We start from the raw sequence: 18728 nt of genomic DNA on the forward strand, positions 1-18728 counted from the left end.
TCTCCATTGCTAATGATGTATTCCAAGTGATTTGAAAGGACCAGCTCAGAACAGATGTCTGCACACTGATTGTCTGCAGTTTGCAGAGATTAATCTACTCTACCTGATTCAAGACCATTTTTTCACACAGGATTAAAATGAACTGTATTGATACAGAACTGGTGCTATTCTGTGAATTTTTAAGGCATACTGCGCCCAAGCTATTGAAAAAGTTGAGAGCAAACGTGGAATCTACTATATTCAAGGTGATTAAAAAACATTTATCCATTTTCAGAAGCCACAAGAGTTATTTAACCATTTTTTAAATTTAGCATAACTGCATTATAAATATAAGCCTTGTGGCCTCTTTTGATCTTTTTATAATTAATTAATCATTAGTGATGATGTCGTAGATGGTAACTGTTTACATAAACCTGCTGAGTCAGCGATCTGGAGGCTTTGTGACCCAAATATTAGAAGCTAATCAAGAATTCCTTGATGGATTTATCTGTATTTCCCTCTAGCCACATTAAGAAAGGTTCATCGACTTGTCCTGCCTTTGACTATCTTTGAAGTTTTCCAGATATTCACTTTGCATAGTTAGTAGCCACTTCTGCAAGTCTGATAAGGTGGAATTCAGACCTAATTTAATATGGATGATTGCATTTGAAACAATCATTTGAAGCTCCCTTTAGAAGAAATGGAAGACTTACGTGACATTCAAAAATAGCTGTTTCAGGTAAGTCAGATAAATTACACCCTAAAAGTCCCTGCTTCTCTCTGTTGGTTATTGAGAAGCCCAATAGCTACTCCACATCTGTAGGCATCATAGCTATTCAAAGTTAGATAAAATGTTTTTAAAGTATGCTGACAGCTTCTGAAAATTGATGGATCATACCAAAGAGTATAGGAATTCAATACATGCTATAAGTGTGATACATCAGCAGAGATTGCTAAAGTAATCATACTTTTTAGATATGGTAAGAATAACAGAGTAATTTTACCTCTGCCTGTGTCTTGGCGAAACCAATAGTGGGATAATACATAAGTTAGCAGACAGGTAAAACAGACTTGATGAATTGTGGCTAAAGGATTGGAGAAAATGGTAGAATAGATATAAAGAGCTCAAGATGCATTAGTTTATCAAATGAATCTATCAATAGTTTTTTGCTGCTTACTCTAGTATTGTACCAGGTGAATATCAGAGAAATCTTCAGGTCCCTTAATTGCATGAAGAAGAGAACATTGAAGACCAATGGCCAGTAGCTGAGTTGCAATAAGAAGGGGAAAATGAATGGACACTGGAACAAGCAGACAAAAGATGCCCGAGTCTCATTTCATTCATAAAACGGAAATAACAGATGCATAAGTTGAAAAGTGTTTCAGGCCAACAAGCTAGTGGGCTATCCACAGGGGTACTGGAATGAAATGTTTAGTCTGAGGAGGAGGAGAGGGGCTAAACCCACCACATAGAGTTCCGTAGCAAGTACAGAAGAACTAATTTAATGTTAATGGAATCGAACAATAACTGCAAGGGAGGAAGCATATCAATTTCTAGTACCAAAAATCATGAGGAGTTACAAATCAGGAGCAATGTACCACCTGCCAGTCAGGCATCACAGCAAAGAATGGCAGCTTTATCAAGAAGTCCCTACCTTTACCCCTGCTAGCATGCCGGTTGTGGAGACACTGAAGTCAAGGTAAGCAAGCGTTTCAGGGTTAGAAGGTTTGTAGATCTGTGCAGGCCGCTTCTTTGGCAAATCGTCTAGTGAAAATAGAGAAAGAAAACAGGTATGTCTTATTCCCACACATGTATCAGACTGACCTCTGAGCCCCTGACAAACACAATATTGAAGACAGAGAAGTCCCCCAGCCTCAGCACTCACCTGTATCTAGTACCGGAGGCCATGTTCTGATATCCACTGCTGCTGCCGCCTCTCGTGACCGTAATAATTTACATATTAATTGTGTGGTCATTAAGCAGGCAGAGCGGCTCACCTAGAAATTTGAGAAATAAATAATAATGCAACAGGATACTAATTATTTCTCCTTTGAAAATGAGCAAGGTAGTGACTCGTTTTCTGCCTGAACAGGATACGGGTATTTCAGTCTAATGTTTTCTGACCAGGAGGTGGAAAGATGCACAAAAAGTACAGCTCACAAAGCTGACAAAGTCATGTGAGTTGTACAAATTACATGAAAATTGCACTGTAATGAAACTAAAGGCACCTTAATAGTGCAAATGTGACTTTTCCAACACTTTGTATCAGTTATCACCCCAAAATGCTGGTAGAGAAAACTGTGTCCAAACATTTCCTATGTGATGATAATATCTCTTGGTTTATAAACAATATTTTCACATAAACCAAAACCTAGCCTGACATTTTATATGAATAATTTTGGTATCTTAAATAAATTTTATGTTAGCCACAATTCTTTCCAGTTCTTGTAGTAGTGATAAACCACTGGTCACCACTTCTAGTACTGGCAAAAGTAGCTCTAGATCAGAAATTGTGCAAGTGGTACTAAGAGATGAAATGGTGAGCTTACTGCAAATACCATCTGCACTGAATTTTACATGACACATGCTGAAGGTATTCTCCTTTTAGATTTGCTATTTTCAAAAATTCATAAATAGCAACTACAAGAATATTTCTTACTGAATATAAAAATTAATATATTTAAGAAAATATTCAGTCAAACATAAATATGACACTGTTAATCACTGAAGACAGTACAGAGGAAAAACTGAAAAGGCAACATCATTCTTCTTTTCCCAGAATTTTGGGAATCTGTGCAAATGTTGCTAAGAGTACCTTTTTTCTTTAAGGAATTTGAAACATTTCAATGCATACTAAATTTCAAATGCTTAACCTAAGGAAATCAAGAATCATATGTACACTAATTTGCCACTGAGCAGAAGAGATCAGCTTCTGCTGACAGTAATCCCATGGAAGTCAACCTTCCAGGTTGAGGAAACCTTTCATCAGAGGAAATTTGGAGCATGGAAGCATTGAATCAAACTCTACTTACTTCCTCCAACCCCATGAGTTCCCTGTATAGACAGTCTAAATATTTCAAGCTAAAAGTGAACACAAGTGAAGCCACTACAGCACCCCTCAATCCAATCATTGTCACTGTCATGGCAAGGGTAATTAACTCTTACATTGATAATCTTAATCTATGAAAATCTTGATTTGGGACAGTGAAGGCATAAAACAAAAGGAATTTCAAGAGCTAGTGGCTTTCTCAGGAATTATATCATCCAAAAGATCAGGCGGCTCATTAAAATACAAAATATCCAGGCCTGGAGAATAGCAAGTCAGAGATAAAGACATAGGGAGAGTGGGAAGGAGAAAGAAGACAGCTACAGGTTAGCAACTGCTCAAGGTTGGGCTTAGTTCACTTATTTTTTACCAGTTCATCACAAAAACCACAATTGTGTAGGCCAACTTTTGCTCAGAAGCCATTTTTACTGACTTCAAAAGGTGCCGTGTAGACATATAACATGGTAGAGCAGGCACTGATCCCATCACACCAGGAAATTTGCATGATTGTATTGGCAATGAAAGAACAGCCTCAATATTTTAATTTCTATAAGGTCATCAATCTCCAAATTGAAAGAAAATCTTGTGTAGAACAGAGCTGAGAGGTTTATAAGTCAAACTGGCATTAATATGGCTAATAAATTTCATCATTTTATTTAAAGTTAGTCTATTGAAGGGACAATGATTACAAGTCAGCTTAGATCTGTCAGTTTTTCATCATGAAACCAAATAGATTTAGTTTAGCTATTAAACATCAAAGGAAAAGCAAATTAACACACTTCACTTCTATATGTTAACAACTGAGTGTTGTTTAAAAATACTGAGTGCCAAAACATTAAATAATGAGAATCCTGAAAACAATAGGACAATTTCTCATACCTCTACTGGCAATTTGTGGCATCTGATGCCACAAGCAGAGCCAGAAATTATAACTATCTCTAGTACTTGTTAATTGAAAACAACAAAATTAATTAGAAATGGTAAAACCACATTTGTTTTAACTTGTTTTTTCAGAGACTTAGAACTCCATTCAATAGATTAGAAACTGCCAGACTTAAGTGGCTATCTCTTTGTAATAATTTTATTTCCCTCAGTAAAAAGCACCTTGCAGTTATTTACGTGCAACAAAGACTAAATATTGTTAGATAAAGTCAAAATACCAAATGAAAGCACCAAAGGAAAAAGTCTGAGTAGCACTTCCCTGGATGAAATGAAATACTGACCAGCATCTTAACAACAGAACTTTGAAATTGTTTTAAATGCAAAACAATTAGCTGTACAGAGCTGAGCACCAATTGCCATCAGGTGAGGCTAAACTTCCCACTGAGATTTTTCTCAACAGTCAGTGTAGCGCTGCCAGTGAGGAGACCTACCATTCTTGGCACATAGCTAAATACAAAAAGGCACTTCAAATACATTTCTTGAAAGGAGTAGCACAACTGAGGGAAAATGTGACAGCTCAAGTCAGCGGGTTGCATGCTGTCAAGCAGCGTTGGTTTGGCAACATGCTGAAGTCCAGGATCTTTGGAACAAATACTAATCTTCAACCCACACCAACACTCACTGAAGTTACTGTTCCTAAAGGCTATGCAAATCCATCACCCATTTCATCTACTTGTGCAATGTGAGGTGTCTGCTCACCTCCACAATCATCTTCACCGTAGGTAACGTGGTTGCTATGTTCTGGGGGTGTGGAGGTCGGACTGTTATTGGCACACAGCCTGCATACAGGCATCCGTAAAACGCCGCAATCAGGTCTATCCCTGCACGAAGAACAAACAAAAGCCCTCCCCTGAAAATCAAATCGTTTAATCACAGGCACTTATGTCAGCATAAATATTACTTGGAACCAAACTCAGAAGGTTAAAGAAGTGACTGAGCCTTTTAACAGATTTCTTTTTCAGCCCCTTGTCAGTATCTGTTCGGCTTCATCGATTCCTTTCAATCGCACCGTTTGGAGCATGAAAAACAAAAGGCAAAACACAAAACTGAAGCCAAATGTCAACACCGAGGTGAACTTCACTTTGATGTTCAGGAAGTAAGCTGTTAAAAAGACTGATTTCTATGGATAAATTATCTTTCTAAATTCACATTTATAGATAGATGAGAGCGTAGAGGAAGAGGGATGTACCAGCAAATGGACAAAGTAGGATGATGCTTGTTCCTATGAGTTGCAGAAAGAACATTCCATAAAATACTTTCTCTTGTAATTTTTAAACTCACATAGGAAAATTTTACAGTAAAAAAAGGAAGTAATGCTTTTGAAATTCTGCTTCTAACACAAAATTAGTTGTTGTCCTATATAAATATTGACGGCAGGTGATGGATTGTGGACAGCACCCTTTAGGTTACCTAAGGAGGCTGAACAGACAACAGCATGAAGATCTCTTAAATGTTGCTGTTTGATACCTCCCTGGTGCTGTACACAGGCTGTGATAAGAAGACAGTATGGGCTCCTTTATTCTTTCAGTGGAAAAGAATCTGTAGTACTGGTAGGTTATTGTTCCCTCATCGTGAGAAGTGAAATACAGAAAATAAAAATTTAAGTTTAAAGTGCTAGTCTTCCTTTGTACAAAAGGTTTTCCCATATTAAGCATTGAGAAATTACTCTTATAAACTACAAAGATATAATCAGTGTCTTGCAGTCCTCACAAAGCAAATATCAGAATATGGACCTGAAATCAGACTGTTTATTTTACCAACACACATGAAATATTAAAGAGCAGCACTTGATCAGAAATAATTTCAAGAAAATGCCAAATATGCTACCAGTTAACACAAAGTTAAAAGCCCTTATGCCAAAGGATGAAAATCCAAGCCACAGAGATCTATCTGTCTAGATTAAGGATTTAGAGAAAAAATAGCAATTATAATTTTGTATTTCTTAATCATTTGCTACTTATTCATCACATTTCTATTCTGAAAAACCCATGTATTACTTCCTAGTTATTGTTGCTTCACCCTCAGGAAACAGCATTTCCAAGAGGGAATTCAACAGGTGAATATAAGAACACTCAGCAGATGGAATTGCATGCTCATAAAATAGTCTATATCCAGGAAACTAAAAGAAAGGCAGTGATTAAATTTAACTGCTCATAAGAGACAGGTCTTAAAAAGACAGGTTAATCTTAATCTGAACCCAAAGAAATAATATCTATGTGTATACACAAATAGAAATTCTTTTAAATATGTTTGACTAAGTTCAAAGGAATGAGAATAAGTCAAACATTTTTTGTTTTGCCAATTAACATGGTTTACAGTTTGGTAACACCAGTGATGCTGCACTGTTCTAAAGGACCTTGATAAACTTCTGGGATTACCAAGGTACCGCTACGGTAGTTCTTTACCTGGTGGGTAAACCAAAGCCACGTGGTCTCCATCTTGTAAATGTCCCCTTTCCATCAACATGACAGCTATCTTCTCAGCTCGTTTATGCAGCTGGACACATGTTAGTGAGTTGGCTATTGTTCCCTGCACAGGAAGAAAGAATAATGTCACAGAAGATAAAGCAATGTGCTGAAACTCCATTTTCCTCTGCACCTTACAAGTCACGGGGTGAGGTGCAGCCACAATATGTCATGTAATCAACTTAAATACGGAAACGTTCAGCCTTAGGCCAAACTGCAGTTGGAAGGAAAAAAGATGTTCGTAAAGCAGAGGAATGTTCTCTATTCCTTTCTCTGTACCTTCTGCCCTCTACAGTGTTTTTGCTCCAACCAAGGCAGTACAGCAGTGTGATAATGCCCTGCCCATGTAACCTGTACTTCCCTCGCTACATAGGCAGCAATTCCTGCTACAGCCAGGAAAGTGCCTTTATGTCCTCTGCAGCAATCTGGAGCATCTGTGGAGAGCAATTCTGAAAATTGCATTTTCTTGTCTGCACGCTGGAGTGGAGCCAAATGGCACAGCAGAAATACTTTAAAGACGAGAGACAAAAGACACAGGAGAAAACAATACTTTGTGACAGGGAAAAGAATTAGTCTGGAACAAAAGCTATGCACTTATACTGCATATAAATGAAATAGAGAAGAAAGGCATTTGTTAAATTTGAATAACTCTGGTCAGCATGAAAAGGAAATTGAAAATGACAATATGCCAGAGAGCTTGGTTTTTCTGAAGCACTTCAAATAGTGCTAACCCAAAATCATCAAACAGACATAGTGTTTTAAATTGAATGAGTGTTACGGTTCTTACATTTTCTAAATATATATACGCGTGTGTGTATATGCACACACACAAATATACATTTAGAGAAATATATGCATCTGTATCACAAAATTCACTACCACTGCAGACACCTCAGAAGTCTAAAAATGAATGTACAGGACAGACTGATTGCACTTAGAGCTGGTCAGGCCAGGTCTGGGCTGAGAGAAAGGGACAGGGCTGTATGGGCAGGGCTGCATCTTGGCTTGTGTACTTGTTCTAAGGAAAAAGAGGATTTCAGTCTCCAGTACTGCTATGATACACCTGGCATCTATCACTGTCACTGCAAGTATGGCATGTTACCAGGCATCACTTGGTATTTACAGACTTCATTACAAGCTGTCAACAAAGAAGAAAACCTAACTAAAAATAAAACAAAGTCAGGGTTTAGCATTCCCCTTCATTATCCTCAGCAACTACACTTACTGAATTGCACTTCAGGGAACTTTAATCAGTCTTCTGATCAACGTGAAGATCATTTCACTAAGAAAGATTCCTCTAAAGACATATGCAACTATATAGATGCTGGACTAGAGATGGTTTCCATCTGTCCAGCCCTAAGCATGCCAAAGTGACCTGAGGTCTGGGTGTCCTGCCATTGCAGACCTGTAAGGAGGAATGTGCTTAAACTCTCCATTCCTTCTTTCAAGAAACTGCCTGTTTGCTTAGCCATGAGAAGAGGGACCCTTTATATCCCCACATACATCAGCAGCACAGGTCCACTGACCCAGAAAGGGAATTGCTGCAGATTATGTAAATTTGTGCAAAACTTGTTTACATTTCAGACTTTTGGCACTTGCTGCCTGTGAACCAGTGGAAAGACAGTGTTTATATGAACTGCAGGGAAGGAGAATCCTGTTGTTGGACAAGAATCATTGGCAAGCATCAGTAACTTGGGTCAATTCCCTTGGGTCTTTTATATGAGCTGTTCTGAAATGTAAAGGTGTTGCAATCCTTCATGACACACACTAAAAACAATGTACTGTGCTAATTTTGAAATACTTCAAATTCTCAAAAATTCTCAAAAAGCATGGGTTACAGGAAAACACTAATCTCAGTGGACTTCTATTAGTCATCCACTGCAGGATGCCTGAATGTTTTAGAACAAAGTGTACAGACAATGCCCAAGGAAGATAAAATAGGAAAAGTTACAAATTAGAACCAAAATTCAAGATGGGAAATAAATCTTGACTAGGGTAAACCCCACCAGACCGGTCATTCCTTTCCATAAAATATTAAATCTCTCCAAAATCCATTACCTCTCTCAAACAAATATCATGCGACAAGATACTCCCCGTTGAGAGTAGCAGAGAAACTGAATTTCAAAATTCGACTGGTTTTCACTTCTCTGGAACGAGAACTGATTTTGATAATCCTTGTTTTGCACATTGTGTCCTTCTCTCCCACTGTTTGAACCCTTCTGCCAGCATGGGAAGTTTGGCTTTATTTAAAGCTCAAAAGTAACAGCATGTGTGAAGGAGATGGGACAGCACATATCACTATCTCTTTCTCACAGCATCTTTGCTCCTAACTTATAGGACACAACAACAAAATTCTTTAATGGTGTAATACTGGATCTATAAACAGCATTGCCTCTCAAGATTTCTACTTTGCCATAGAAAACTACATTACTGTTTCACTATTTATCTCTCAGGTTTACATGTTCACATAATATTAGCTATTAATCTGAATTTTAAAAAAGTTACTTAATGAGTTAATGGTAGCCTCAAACTGGTACCAGCACTGTAAAATGGTCTGGAGAAGCATATTCTGTAAATACAGTAAGTGCTCATTTCACAGATATTCACAAATTACTGGAGGTTTAAGAACCCATTCAAGCTGCATAAAGACCACATGGGCTGAGACACCATCAGCTACTACTCCAGGTAGTCCAGGGGAATAGCACTATTCCAGGTCCCTCCTCTCCTGGAGTCCCTCATATGCTACATGTTTCCCAGATTTGACAGATATGTCTAGATGTACTGTGGTGGGATGGTTTGAAATCAGACTAATTCTCTCTGTGGTCTTGAGAATTATTGGTTTGCCCTCTATAATCATCCTGGTAGTCTATAATCTCCCACTCTTAGTAAAGCCAAGTTTTGTACCATGTCTCAAGCATTAATTAATTTTTGGTAAGCAATGAAATACTGTGCCAGGTTGGCACCTCATGTAGGCTATGCAGAGAGATTTATTAGTGATCCCCTGCAGACCTGATTGGATTCTGGATACACCTCTTCTTCTCTTCACCGCCTTTCCCCATTCTCATACCTCCCCCAGATCGTCCCACCTCAAAAACAACAACTATTGCTTCATTTAGGGAAAATACTTTGAAAAGCCTGTGCTTTTCAAATTGGAAATCAGGATGGTGAGCACTATAAACACCACTGTTCAGTAAAGGAGTAGATTTGAAACAGATTCAACAGCATTGAAATAGATTTGCAGTGTCAGCTCACACACAACATATATGTGGTGGAAAAAGAAATGAGAAATGCGTAAGGCAGACTGTCTGATACAAAAGCAATCTATATTTTGACAACTGGCAATGATTATTCTCTTTTCTGCCTCAGTGAACACCAAATATAGCAGCTGAGTATTAATGGGAAAAGAAACAGAAAGGTCGTGTCCAGCCATAGCACAAGCAGGTGCTGCTGAAATCCCAGCGTGCCATTTCCAGCTGCAGCCTGGCCTGAGGAGGAATGGCCTGAGCTCCTTACCCTGCAGTTGAGCAGAGTGTAGAGCACGTGGTCAGGGGTGGTCTGAGCTCTCCACTGCAACACTTCCGACAGGAAGAGGAACTACAATAAAGCAGAGTGACAGTCATGGCATGAAAGAACATTTTGCCTTTAAAATCGAGGTCACAGCTTCTGTGAGTTTAGCTGTCTGTCTTGTTTATATGCTGCATTTTACATCAATACCCAGAAGCACTAAACAGGAATTAATTCTCTTGTCATCACACATTTATAGGAAGGTGCTTTTGCATGGTAGCAGTGGCCTCTCTGGAAGCGAAGTCATTGCTGGGATTATGATATATTACTGCACATAATTCCAAAGCAATAAAACAGGTCTTACTGATCTCTCTGAATTTAAGCACTGTTTTAATTCATTAGCTTCCTCTCTTTTTCTTGCTATAAATATAGAAATATTTATACAGCTTAGAACTTACTAATTTAATTACTCACATAAGCCCCCAAAAGAGCTGAATTTCAACTGTATTTTACAGGATTAAAATAACAACAAATAAGGTCAGGACCATACATGGAAACAAAACTCCCCGGACTCCACCTGAATTAGTAAAAATTATATAATAAAGTGTGATTTCTGGTAAAAGCCTCATTAACGCTTTCCACCATGTTTGTTTTGTTGTCCTATGTAACTTACAAAAAAATCCATACAAACGAAATGCAGTGACCTCTCCTTACATCTACTTTATATTTATCCGTAAAGGGGATTCAGAAATATTTTAGTGTTAAAAAAAAAAAGCCATCAACAAATTCATAACATCAACAACAACAACAACAACAACAATAATAATATACTGCTAAGTGTCCTGATGTTAATGAGCTTAATATAAGTCTTATAAGAAAAGTTTAGCTTACCTTTCTGGCTTGGTCATTATCTTCTATTTGCCCCAAATCTCTACCACTGGCCTGTGCAATTCTTTTTCCAGAGACCAAGTTCCCCACCATCACAGAGGCAGGGCCAATTTCTAGAACAAAGCAGACATGTGCAAAGTGTAATAAAAATCCTTTACTTGTAGATGAAAATTCTCTTTATTTCTTTTGCATTACATGATGTTTTTCTCATTGCCATCCACAAAACCAAACCTTGAGCACATCTCTGTTGATGCAAACTTTGGTTGTGGATCAGTAGTGTCTGGAAGACACGTAGGACTGAATTCATGCTCTCAAAACATATCTAACTGAGGAGCCCATTTAGCATGAGCTCTCTACAGTCAGAGACACATCTTGTCTGTCTTGATATGATGAATCTTTGGAAAATTCAGCTCCTAATGTAGACATGTCCATTCAAGTGCCTCAAACCAGAGGGACAACATTCCTGTTTCTCTCTTCTGTTCCCTGGGCTTAGTTGCATCTGTATTAGCAGCTCTATGATGCTACAGACATGAAGTGACAAAGATTAGGAAGGCAGATGGTGCATACGATAAAGTATATGCAAGCCCTCTAGAATAAGATAGAAAGTGAAGATAAATAACTTCAGAAAAAAGAAGATGTCATGGCTGACATTTTTCCCTGAGATGGATTTCACTGATGTTTTGTTGCTGCCATTAGGGGAAAATACCTGTCTCATAGATACCGTTTGAGTTCATGTTAGCATTTGTTTTCTGCTTCTCCAGCATGATACTGATCAACTGCAATTGATACCAAGCTTTACTTCTAGTCTATGATGTCCAAGCTTTGCCTCAGTAATCGTTTCTGGCCTAAGTGTCAAAATATAAGATATGTAAATAACCAAGTAATGTATAATAAAAAGCATCTACAGACTACTCTGCTTTAAAAATATGAAAGCAATAGCCTCTGGGTTTGTCACAACAACACAAAATGGGAGAGTGTGATACTATCGAGTTTGGTTTCTGCACTCCTGGCATTGCTTTTACCATAGTGATATATAACGTACCCATAACACATCTATAGGTATCTGCACTGCATTGATCCTAATTCAGTGGTTACTTTGTGATGCAGCAACAAGGAAATGCTGAAGTAAACTCTGTAGTAAAAGGCCTCATTACTTTCATTAAGTCAGTGGAAATCACTGTTAAACTCTGACATTCCCAGTGTCCCCAAACTAAGATTATGGTTTTGATTTCTGAAACATTTGTCCAAAGGTTTTAAAAACAGAAACAAGCTGATGGTTTAGGCAAACTTGCACTGAATTCATGATGGATAGTCTCCATATTCAAGATGCAGAGAATAAACCCACCTCATATTCCAAGGTGTGGAAGTGGAAAACAACCAACACTTAGTACAATGTAGTTGAATTCTAGTCTTAAGCCTGAAGCTACAGATCCAGAATTCCTTGAAATTAATCTGAATACTAAAATCTGCAATTGGATTCAAAGTCAAAAATTGATAAAATTTGCTTGTTCATTGGGCATGAGTAACCAGTGATTGGACTACAGCAGGCTATAAGGGCTTTCTTGGTCTCTTGAGACAGTGCCTTGCTGTTCCATTTCATCCAATACTCTTAATGAAGTGGGATATTTTTGAAGAATCATCATAAAACCGATTAGGGTTTTCCCTTTAATATACCTGCTGTAAGAATAATACAGAATCTCCCCACTCATGTAGGGGATTAAACCACTAGCTCTTTGTTTTTCTTTATTCATGACCAGTTTTTAAGTATGTGCTCTTTGTCCAAGATTGCTATTTAGTGTCAACAGTTCTCTTGCTCTCTATTTTTACTTCAGAAACTCAGCCTTCAAATACGCCAAGATTTTATCTTTCTCTGTTTTCGTTTCACTCCATGCTCTTTAAAAATAACTGACAAGGAATTTACAAAAAACTCCAGGTGTGGACTCGGCAGTGTGTTGTAGAGTGATAAAAATGTCATCTTTATTGAATTAGCATTTTTCCTTGCACTCTTTGTGAAGGTACTTCTAGCTTCTGGCAAAACCAATGATGTCCTTAACACATATGGAATATTTAAGAGGAAAGCTGATCAAGCTGATTCTCACCTGCATTAAAAATCACTTGATTTTGCTCCATACAGTACCACGAACACAGAGCACTACGTCAGGGTCCCTTTGCCTTCACTCTTCTTACCTGGTTGTTTTTGCCTTGGTTTAGGCAGGTTTGTTACGCAGGTGTGGGGACACATCAGCACGTTACAAGGATGCAGAGATCCTTCCAAGAAGAGCTGTTTGGTTTCTGACAGGTGTATTCCTCCCAGCGGCGTCTTGGGAAGCGTGTTTGCTGGTACGAGCGCTAAGCAGTAGACTCCCACTTGATGAATACTGTCAATAGCCTAAAAAGAAATATGCAGGAAGTTGATTTTAATGAAAGGCTAATTTTTCATCATTCTAATAAGCACATATTGTTCTGAATTACTGCATAAAACAACCCTAATAATTAACTGGTGATGGAAAGACACTTCAGCTATGTCAGTGATAAGGAGGTTCTTTTCAGTGGGAACAGGTGGACGGAAATGTTATTACACTAATTCCAGAAGATAAAAAAGCAAACAAAAACGTGGTGATAAATACACACAAATCTATTAGGAAATTCTACGCAGTCATCCCTCCTAAGCAAACATTAGTAGCTGGTATCCTGGAGATTTAATATGGGTTGGCAGCCCATGTGAAACTGCTTTTAACCTGTGCAGTTCTCGGAGCTCAAGTTCACAGAATTCCTATCATCTTAATATCCAGTCCATCTTTCTGAGAAAAGAAAAAAAAAGTTAAATAATCTCTATACCTAATAATGTAGGTAGCTTATGAATTGTTACTTTTTTTATAAAGTAATAACTGTTTCCCTCCCTGATTACAGCGTAAAAGATTTTGAGGCAGGAATGGGAAATGACTATGTAAGGGAAAACTGTGAAACTATCCACTTGAAAAAAAATCTGTTGAATGAAAATCTGAAAAATGAGCATTTTTTGAATCTTATAGCAATGGTGTTCATTGCCTGACAAGTTGATTAAACTGCATCACTTTAAAGAAAACTGTAACATACAGTATCTATGTAATTTAATGAGTTAAACATGAATATCCATGCACTTAGATTTTAATTCCATACACATTTAAACTGATTATTTTCCTTATACGGGTAAGAACAATTGCAGCAAGTGTATTAGAAAAACAACTTCAGACATCCACACAGACTGAGAAACAAATTAGAAATAGCATCTCTAATGAATAGTTAAATGTTGAAAAAATATAATTTACTTAACTTGCATTTTAATTTTTAACTGTTAGAAAAGTGAATTCATATATGTACTGCCTTGAAGACACAATCTATATTCTGAGACTCAAATAATCATTTACAGTTTGCATGTACTTAACTGTAGACCAATAAATTACTGATTACTTCTACAGACTAAATAATGCTTTGCTCTTGGTTTCTGTTTACTTCATTTCTTATTGATTTGATTGCAAAATTTCATAAGAAAGAATAACAAAGCAGTGACTCATATCACAGTTTTAGTAGGAGTAGCTCTCACAGCAGTATTGAAAGACCTCGGTGCTGATCTACAAACACCTCACCTGAAAGATCAGCAATAGTGAAATACGTGTGACAGTCAACACACAACAGCTCATGTTTCTGGCAGAAACCATCATAACCTACTAATCATAATGTTATTTGTAGGGTCTGAAAAGCAGCGATAAATCATGGGATCCTCACCTGACATCAGCTTGAAGGAAAACTGCTACAGGACAAGTAACCACTCCTACTCAAACATAAAACTATGTGGCTTCTACAGCTGGTGAATGGAAAGCAATACCCAGCTGGGGTGGGATGAGTGGTGTATGTAATGATTCCCAGTGACTTTTAAACTGTCTCTGATAACTAGATCTGCTGCACAATGTCATGGGTCATTCAAATTTGTCATCTTTCACACCTTTCAGTTTGGCACATTTCTGAAGCAGGGAATGACTTTGTTTCACAAGGATGAGCACTGGTGAACTGAGCCTTAAAATTTTGAGGGAAAAGAGCACCAGTCAATTTTAATGCTGCTGACATTTATGCCTCTTGACGAAACAGCTTGGTTTTTGAAATGACTCTTTCCAGCCAGAAATTAGCAGAGTATCAGAAATCCTCTGTTTCATTGTGAAAATGGACGAGATATACAAGAATTTGTGGAAAGTCCACACTGCTATGTTGTTTGACCTGAGAAAACATATCATTCTGACACAATTCTCTGGGCAGACACTCTCCAGTTCTGCAGTAGATCTCCTAGATTTACCAGGTCCTGTCAAGTCCTGCCAGCATGCTGGCACTGGTAAAACTAACATCCAGTCTGCCAGTACAGGAACCACAACCCTGCCTGAAGCGTCAGATCAGTCTGCAGCAGTCTGGGGATGAGTATCTAGGATCCATCTGACTGAACTGCTGGTTGATCTGGGATCTTCGCCATGCTCCTCCACCACTCTCAAGAAACTCCAACTCCAGCCTGAGCACTCCCTGCCAACCATGCCTCTGCTAAAGCCCACAGATGCAGTCCAGCATAGTCACATATGTACAGCAGCTCTAACATCCTTCAGCCCTCTTCTGAGGAGCAGGATGGGTCAGGGAGTCTCAGAATATGTGCAATCCACTGGAAAAAAAGTTCTGCAAATCAAGGCAGCTCAAGTGCAGGGAAGAGACAGCAAGGCACAACAGAAGCAGGCAGCGCAGGGCAGGGCTGGCAAAGGGCAGCACACACAGGCTGTCAGAGGAGTCTCACAAAGAGCATTAGAAATGAGTAGCAATTTGGTAGAGTTTGTAATCAGGGACTTGGGAGACTTGTGACACAATTTGTGATATTATGTTGCGCCTCACTAGCAGATAATTCACATGCAACCAGTTACCACTTCCACACATCTGTCATTAAAACTCTGATTGGGAAGAGGCACAAAGCATCCCACAAGCTCCTGGCTTTTGTCCTCCAGCTGTGGTGGAAACAGAAACTTCTTGTTCGCATAGTGATGCATGCCAGAGTTGCAGGCTTCGCACATGGGTGATGAAAGCTTCCACATGTGTGTACTTTGATACATGGCCTACTATTCCCAGACGCTGCTGTGACTTGATCAGACTCAGAATAACAGGATTGACTCTTGGCAGGAGTAACATGACACAGGACTCCCACAGTGTTCAGTACTGAATTTTACTGTTTATGATGGTGTAAGACATTTTTTTCTGTAGAAGTCACAAAAATGTTCAGCTGACAAAAAAGGAGAAGTGTAGGTCCAGAATTTCAACCTTTTTATCAGCTTGCTACTTGACAAAAATTATGGAAGCATGGACAATACAAAGCCTTTCCTTCTATAGTATTTGCCCTAGGTGCTTCAAAGGCTTTGTGTGTGATGGACAAGCTAGAGGTTCTAGCTTTTCTTGGTATTAATTTAGATCTACTATGAATATGAGATGCCTCTAACTGTAGGAAATGCAGCTGTCTTTCAAATCAAGAGAGCACATAAACCTGTTCTGAGATGGATGAAAGCTTATTTGTTTGGTTTCTTGAAAGCTACAGTAGACAGATTTCCTTTCTTATTCGGTACAATGCAATCATGAATAAAAACATCTCTGAATTATGTGGGATCTTTTTCTTTGGCTCTTGGGTAAAGCAAAAAATGATGTTTGCAATATATGGCTTAACCACAGAGATGGAGAAGATGGAAGATGACCCTACCTAATTTTTTTGTGTGTGGATATTAGAGTTGAAGAAACTTTGAGTATGGTATTGGGATTGCTGTAACTTAGACTGCTATATGTAAGGAGAAGATCAGAATTCTTTAACAGTCAGCAGCCTTTGTCTTCCTGACAAACTGTCTAACACCATGACCAAAGTGGGATCATCACAGCAATAGGTGCCTTGCAGAAATCACCAGACCACTGGAATGGGATTCTTTGCAACAGGTGCCCCTCTGAGAAGATAATCTCACTGTAGGTACCTAGATCTGAGCTAATCAACCACTTCCCTTCATTTCAGTGGAGGAAAATTGGCATTTTTATGGTGTTTCATTCCGTTTATTTTAACGATCAACATGGTGCACTAGAAACACACAATTCTCCCTCACTGATTAAAAAAAAAAATCTGGATGAGGTCAATTCTGTATCTGTGCTTATAAATCTGTTACTAAACTCTTAGTAAGAAACTGGTAGCTTTTGACAATAAGAATATATAATACATTCACTCATTACCTTTTTGAAGTAATGAATGGTTGTATCCTTATAAACCATATGCTATTCCCTCCTTGCTATTATTTACTTCAATTCATTCCTCTTTTCTTATAGCATTTTGATTAGGAAAAGGATCACTCCCTGGATATGTGCAGCCCAGATAGGAAATGTCACTCTGAAGAATCTCATTTTGTGCTCATTAAGAGCAAGTGTAACTGAAGGTGGATTTACAATTACTCAAAGACAAATGTCAATTACCTTGGGGGCCTGAAAGATCAATAAAAAGAATATAAAGCAAGAAAAAAATAGCTTCCAAACGTACATAAAGAGCATTACCTGGAGAACTCTACTCATCCATTGAAAACTGTCTTCCTCTGTGGAATCTGGCCTTTGCTCAGCAACAATAACTATTCTTTCATCGTGCAGCACACTCACGGAAAACACTGCTATTCTATAGAAGGAGAGAAGTGTGTTTAGTGCCAGGACAGATGGAAAAACCTGTCTGCTAAGTTAATCCTCTATATCTGCGATTTCATTATCTATTACTCAGACTACTGATGCGATTACTATTTAATTTACAGGGAAAAAGCAACAAGAACAGTTTTGGGTAATAGCTCTGGAGGAGAAATAGCAGGCTCTTGTTCTAGAGTCATGTAGTCAGAGTAGGATTGAGAAGTGAACCTTCCTGGGGCACTAAATTGGGTCACACCAAGGTTGTTGCTAAGCTGCTATATAACAGCCAGCATAAGCACCTTTTTTGGTCCCATCTTTAGAAGAAAGTAATTGCAACATCATTTTGTCTGCACACGATCGAGTGCGAGCGCATGGTACAGCATTAGGCTCTTCAGATGTTTTAGATGTCTGCTGCTCAGTTTCAGCACATTAGGGAGGTGACACAAGGAACCACAGTCAATTTCAAGAACCTAAACATTAGGCAGATTAGAAATGTTCAAATCAGACAGAAAGGATCCTGTTGAGTCAACACCTTCAGAATTAACCAGCTGCTCAAATGAAAATTTTAGCAATCAGTTTCAAGACCTTGGTATTTAAAGTTTCCCTCAACACTACCTTAGGCTTCCCTCAGCTGTCTCCTGGTTCTAGCAATGTGAACAGCACTGAAGGGAAACAGTGCAGATCAGGCACTGCTTTCTGAAAGTATTTTGGATCACTTACACCTCCTCTAAGCAAAATAAATATTTCTACATAATGCAAGAAAAGAAAGGATCAAACCTTCCCCTGTAGACAAATTTCATTGGTTCCACGGCCAGTGCTGTTGCTACAATGTCATCAGCATTATGTCTTCTTCCACTGACAACCATCAAACCATCCATTTTGCCAATAACAAAGACAAGTCCACCTGGTCCTATAAAGCCTAGTAGTCCGGTCCTGATAAAAGGATATTCGGTGATAGGGCCACCAGAACTAGTCATAGGAAACACCTGTAAAACAGAAATACAGGTCTTCATTTCTATACACACAGATCGTGCTGCAAAAATATTTCAGGTATGCTCCCTCAGATGGCTCTGCTGGAACAAAGTAAACAGGTCACTGCTGATGCTCTTTACCCTTCACTGACCATAAGGGAGGGTCAGGAAACTCTTGCACTACTCTGTTTATCACACACATTTTCTGTAACTATGACTCTAAATAATTTATGACC

General features: G+C 38.5%; 1 protein-coding gene across 4 annotated transcripts in view; it reads right to left on the reverse strand.

Moving 5' to 3' along the window:
- Nucleotides 1-18728, reverse strand: part of DIP2C (disco interacting protein 2 homolog C) — a 310204-nt gene that overhangs the window by 47101 nt on the left and 244375 nt on the right. For all 4 annotated transcript variants that reach the window (XM_017819402.1, XM_017819401.1, XM_017819400.1 and 1 more), the window contains 9 exons: nt 18299-18507; nt 17405-17519; nt 13013-13214; nt 10829-10938; nt 9947-10027; nt 6374-6497; nt 4668-4789; nt 1866-1977; nt 1635-1744 (listed from right to left, as the gene is read on the reverse strand). In XM_017819402.1, the coding sequence (XP_017674891.1) occupies nt 1635-1744; nt 1866-1977; nt 4668-4789; nt 6374-6497; nt 9947-10027; nt 10829-10938; nt 13013-13214; nt 17405-17519; nt 18299-18507 (1185 nt within the window). The remainder of the gene's footprint in view (nt 1-1634; nt 1745-1865; nt 1978-4667; nt 4790-6373; nt 6498-9946; nt 10028-10828; nt 10939-13012; nt 13215-17404; nt 17520-18298; nt 18508-18728) is intronic.

Source organism: Lepidothrix coronata, unplaced genomic scaffold (assembly GCF_001604755.1).
Source record: "Lepidothrix coronata isolate B3197 unplaced genomic scaffold, Lepidothrix_coronata-1.0 Scaffold74, whole genome shotgun sequence".
Classification (NCBI taxonomy): domain Eukaryota; kingdom Metazoa; phylum Chordata; class Aves; order Passeriformes; family Pipridae; genus Lepidothrix; species Lepidothrix coronata.